The following is a 4,876-nucleotide window of genomic DNA, read 5'->3' as shown; positions in this document are numbered from 1 at the left end:
CTGTCTTTACTGGTATTTAGTCTGTGTGATGTCAAATTTTCTACAAATGTGTATCACTGCTCAAAGAAGTTTATATAAAGTACAATCTGCCTTGGGTGAGAATTTTGAGATATGGAGTAATTTTTTTTAAGTAGAAGATAATTGAGAAGAATTGTGAGTGAATAAAAGACTAAAGAGGACTCTCTCAACTTGTAAGAAAGCGTTATCACAGTTTTGCTGTGAGATTAATCTGGTTTTCTCTTCTTAGATAAAATATTTGATAGTTGAGTTTATAGACTTTGTTCTCAATCATATAATCAGTGTCTTTTATGATGATTCACCAAAAAGAGAAAATTTACATAATTATCATTACTTAATTTCTTTTTTGTATGTTGCTGTTCACTTATAATATCAAAAATGGGTTTGGAGTGATTTATTTTAACTTATGTGGACAACATAATTACTTTTTGATATTTTCATAGCAAATTTATTTAACTACCTTTATATAAGCATTGATATTATATTTAGGTGTCTTTATATCTATTCACAAGTTCACTTATGTGTTTATACTTTACAGCCATCTTTATTATCATAGGTCATGACTTTTCCTTCTAGGCAAATCCAAGACCTGAGTTCTTGAAATCATATTTTAGGTGGTACCAGATGAATATTCTTTTTATTTTTTGAAGTACATGTATTATTTTAAAGTTGCAATGTCTTATAAAAGACACACAAATAGGGAAAATAAAAGTGACAAATACAGAAGTTAATTGGAGTATACCTATAGACATTTTGTTTTTAATTTCATCATCTTAGTATTTATTTTCCATTTTAGCATATAAAAAGTTCATATGTCATATATGTAACAATAGAGAAATCTTTATTTGATTTTATAGATTATATTTTATGAAATGTTTAACAGATAGGTATACAATATATTTTATATAAAAGTACATATTTTATATGTTATAGTAAAAGGGAAATTATCATTTGTTCTTGAGGACCAATATACATTTTTATATATATCTTAAAATGATGCCAGACAGTGTGTTAGTATATACACACATCAAAACTTGTGGTCAGATTATCCCTAATAAACAATAACCTAGATTCATGTATTTTATGTTAAGTTTCTAACATGTTCTTAAACACTGCATTAAATTATTTTTAGAAAAGTCTTAATGGCTAATATTTAAAATAAAATTTTCCTATTCTACAGTTTTATAGTATTATTCTTTGAAAACATTGTTAATAAATTTAAGGAATCATCTTTGATTATAATATGATAATTATTAAACTGGACATAAGAGATTTGACCCAGTGAAATTCAGCACTGATAGTTAATGAGAATCAAGGTATAACATATGACAGGGTCATATGCAAGGATCAGTACACAATGTTTCAGTCTTAAGTCAATGAGCAGCTGAACTGTTTTCTGTTTTTAGCTTCTACAAATCGAGATCTGAATGAGATTTTGGCTGCAATGAGAATGATACACACAGAGGCAGCATCAGGTCTGTCTTCTCAAGAAAACTTTACAACCTCTTTTACTATGAAATGCATTCAAACATCGTCATATTTGCTTGTTTCTAGAAAAAAATCACCCCTTCACAGGTAAATAGTCTTTGTACCTATTAGCGGTAAAGTGGATAACTTCCTAGAACACACACAATATTAAAAGCATAATGTTATTTATACCTCAGACTGAAGGCAATAGTTCTTTTGTTGAAATGAATGATGATGACTTATTATTGGTTGTCACAGCTAAATAAATACTCAGATTTTTTCTAAGAGCTATCACCTTCATGTTAACTAGGCTGCTTTTTACACTTTAAGAGAAGGAGATTCTAAGTGTTCTCCCCTGGTAGAAACGAGGAAGTAGGCCATTGACAAGATTATTGTGTGGTAGAAGTTCATCTTCACAGCAATGGAAAGAGGCTTGGATTAAAACAATAAAGCCATATGGCTGCACAGACCATGTTATTTACCACTGGCCCAGGATTGTTATTTCTTTTGAAGATACTGCTTTCACGGATGTGAATACTGAATTTCTAACAGCAACTTCTACCTGGGAGGATGAAACATAAAACCAATGATGTGTATTCTTTACCTAGTTCTCAGTTTATGTTTTACCATCTATGCCATTTAAGTGCAAGAAAAAGGTAACTGCTTTTTAGAAGAGTTCTGAATTATTTAAATTCAGTAGATTCAAGAATATGTGACCAGAATTATAGTTCCAAAGAAGTCTCCTAAAATACTTGAAATAATTGCTATAGACAGAAATGTGACAAATGCATTTGTAGTTATTTGATGCAGTTTCAAATCAAATCTCTTAGGATTTCATAATAGTCCCATGTTGACTGAAAGCTTTATGAGAAGTATAGGTCATCTGCCTAATGTTCAATCAGCTTTGTGATCCTAGAAATAGAGATCATATATTGAAGATATTTTTACCAGATAAAATAACATAAAATTAATTTAGATATTGAAGTTTGTGATAACTTAGAAATCAGATTCCTGAAAAGTAGAAGCTATCTTTTTGTCATTGCTGACAACTGTGACTGTACAATGTGTTTTAAATACTTAGTGTGTAAATGACTATAATGCATAAAGCTAATGAAGTCATGAGAAAAAGAGCACTACTTGATAAAACCATCGTAGGGAAATAAAACATTCAAAGGAAAGTTTTATTTAGTTTCTTGGTGAACCAAAAACGTGTTTACTAATTTCACACTAGAGCTTATCACTGTAGAAGACAATGATGAAGATGTTTGCTATGTCATAATAAAATAATGTTCTTAACTCTACCCCAGATTCTGTTCTTAGGAGCTGCCATCTCTAATATAATCCACTGACAGGACTGATGGGAGAGAAAAGTAATATCACAGAATTTATTCTCCTGGGTCTCACTCAGGATCCTGCTGGGAGAAAAATATTGTTTTTCATCTTTTTACTCATCTACATTGTAACCATGGTGGGCAACCTGCTTATTGTGGTGACAGTCATTACCAGCCCCTCCTTGGGTTCTCCAATGTACTTCTTCCTTGCCTCTCTATCACTCTTGGATGCTCTTTTCTCCACTGCCATCTCACCCAAGTTGATTGTGGATTTATTCTGTGATCAAAAAACCATCTCTTTTACAGCTTGCATGAGCCAGCTCTTTATAGAGCATTTATTTGGTGGTGTTGATATTGTTATTCTGGTGGCAATGGCTTATGATCGCTATGTGGCAATCTGTAAGCCACTGCACTATTTGGCCATCATGAATCGAAGGGTTTGCATCACTTTGTTGATAATTGCCTGGACTGGTGGTTTTACACACTCTCTGATTCAAATTGTCTTTGTATACAACCTTCCTTTTTGTGGTCCTAATGTTATTGATCATTTTATTTGTGACATGTCTCCATTATTGGTACTTGCATGCACAGACACCTACTTCATTGGCCTCACTGTTATTGCTAATGGTGGAGCCATGTGTATTGTGATCTTCACCCTCCTCCTAGGCTCCTATGGAATCATCCTAAGATCTCTTAAGACTCATAGTCAGGAAGGGAGGCGCAAAGCCCTCTCCACATGCAGCTCCCACATCTTGGTAGTTATCCTCTTCTTTGTTCCATGTATTTTTATGTATGCCCGACCAGTTTACAACTTTCCCATTGATAAATGTATTACTGTTTTTTATACAATTATCACTCCCATGTTGAATCCTTTAATATATACCTTAAGAAATTCAGAGATGAAAACTTGTATGAAAAAGCTCTGGTGCAAAATTCTATCTGCAGATTAAACTAAAAAGTATCTCTGGTGAAACTACTTTACTTTTTATTTGAATAAAATAATTAGGAATAATTCTTATGAAGGATTATGACACCATCTACTTATGAATTTATATAGGGTACATTTATTTTTGCAAATATTTTGAAAATGAATTTTTCCATAGAGATTTCAATCAATATTACATTATTTCAGTGTTATAAACAAAGGGTGTGTGGTCTTGTCCATTGCAAAACAAAATTATGTTCCTCATGAACATACTTGTTTGTCTTGAAATTTAAATAGGAGTTATTACAAAAGGATTCATTCTTATAAATTGAGAAATGGTAAAACATATTGTATGTTTATGTTCACTCAGTCTCTCCTGAACTTTGTGGGATTATTGCTAGGAGACACATTTCTAGGACTAAAAGAAAGGTTTGAGATAGCAACCATTCATTAATCCATCTGAACAGAACAACTATATAGCTACAATATATACATTGCTGCAAGATGACTCTCATTCCTCGAAGCATAGTTGTGCAACTACAATGTGCACTGGCTCCCTTTCCTCATGTCAATGTCTCTATTCTCCCAGTTCAAGTTTTTGGATTGAAGATTATGCTGCTCCTAGTTTAAACTAATAGTTTAGAAAAAAATTAATGAACAGTTTGTTAGATCATGTGGAGCTGATGATGAAACCAGATTCTGGCTCTTAAAGGTACACTAAACTTATAAGTAACTTTTGTGATCTTCTTGACTATTTAATATGTTCTATTTCTCCAAATTTTTAAAAAGTTGTTCCTCAGTTATCTTTTTTTTAATTAATTTTTTACACTCAATATTTTATTCCCTGTCCCGATCCACCCTTCAGCTGCTCCACATTCCATACCTCCTCTCCAACCCTCTGTCTCCCCGTGGATATCCTCACCCCCTCCACTCCACCTGACCTCTAAAGTCCCTGGGGTCTCCAGTCTCTTGAGGGTTAGGTGCATTATCTCTGAATGAACACAGACCCAGAAGTCCTCTACTGTATTTGTATTATGGGTCTCATATCAGCTGGTGTATGCTATCTGTTTGGTGGTTCAGTGTTTAAGAGATCTCAGGTGTCCAGATTAATTGAGACTGTTGGTCCTTCTACAGG

General features: G+C 32.9%; 1 protein-coding gene across 1 annotated transcript; it reads left to right on the top strand.

Annotated features, from left to right (window-relative positions):
• The first annotated feature begins 2,793 nt into the window (after positions 1-2,793).
• Olfr1245 (olfactory receptor 1245) lies at positions 2,794-3,855 on the top strand. The gene has a single exon (NM_146788.2). The coding sequence runs from the start codon at positions 2,843-2,845 to the stop codon at positions 3,764-3,766; it is 924 nt and encodes a 307-aa protein (NP_666999.2). The 5' UTR covers positions 2,794-2,842; the 3' UTR covers positions 3,767-3,855.
• Positions 3,856-4,876: the final 1,021 nt, after the last annotated feature.

The sequence above is a fragment of the Mus musculus genome, chromosome 2 (assembly GCF_000001635.26).
Source record: "Mus musculus strain C57BL/6J chromosome 2, GRCm38.p6 C57BL/6J".
Lineage (NCBI taxonomy): Eukaryota > Metazoa > Chordata > Mammalia > Rodentia > Muridae > Mus > Mus musculus.
The sequence above is the reverse complement of the archived record's forward strand: the minus strand, read 5'-3'. Positions and strand labels throughout refer to the sequence as shown.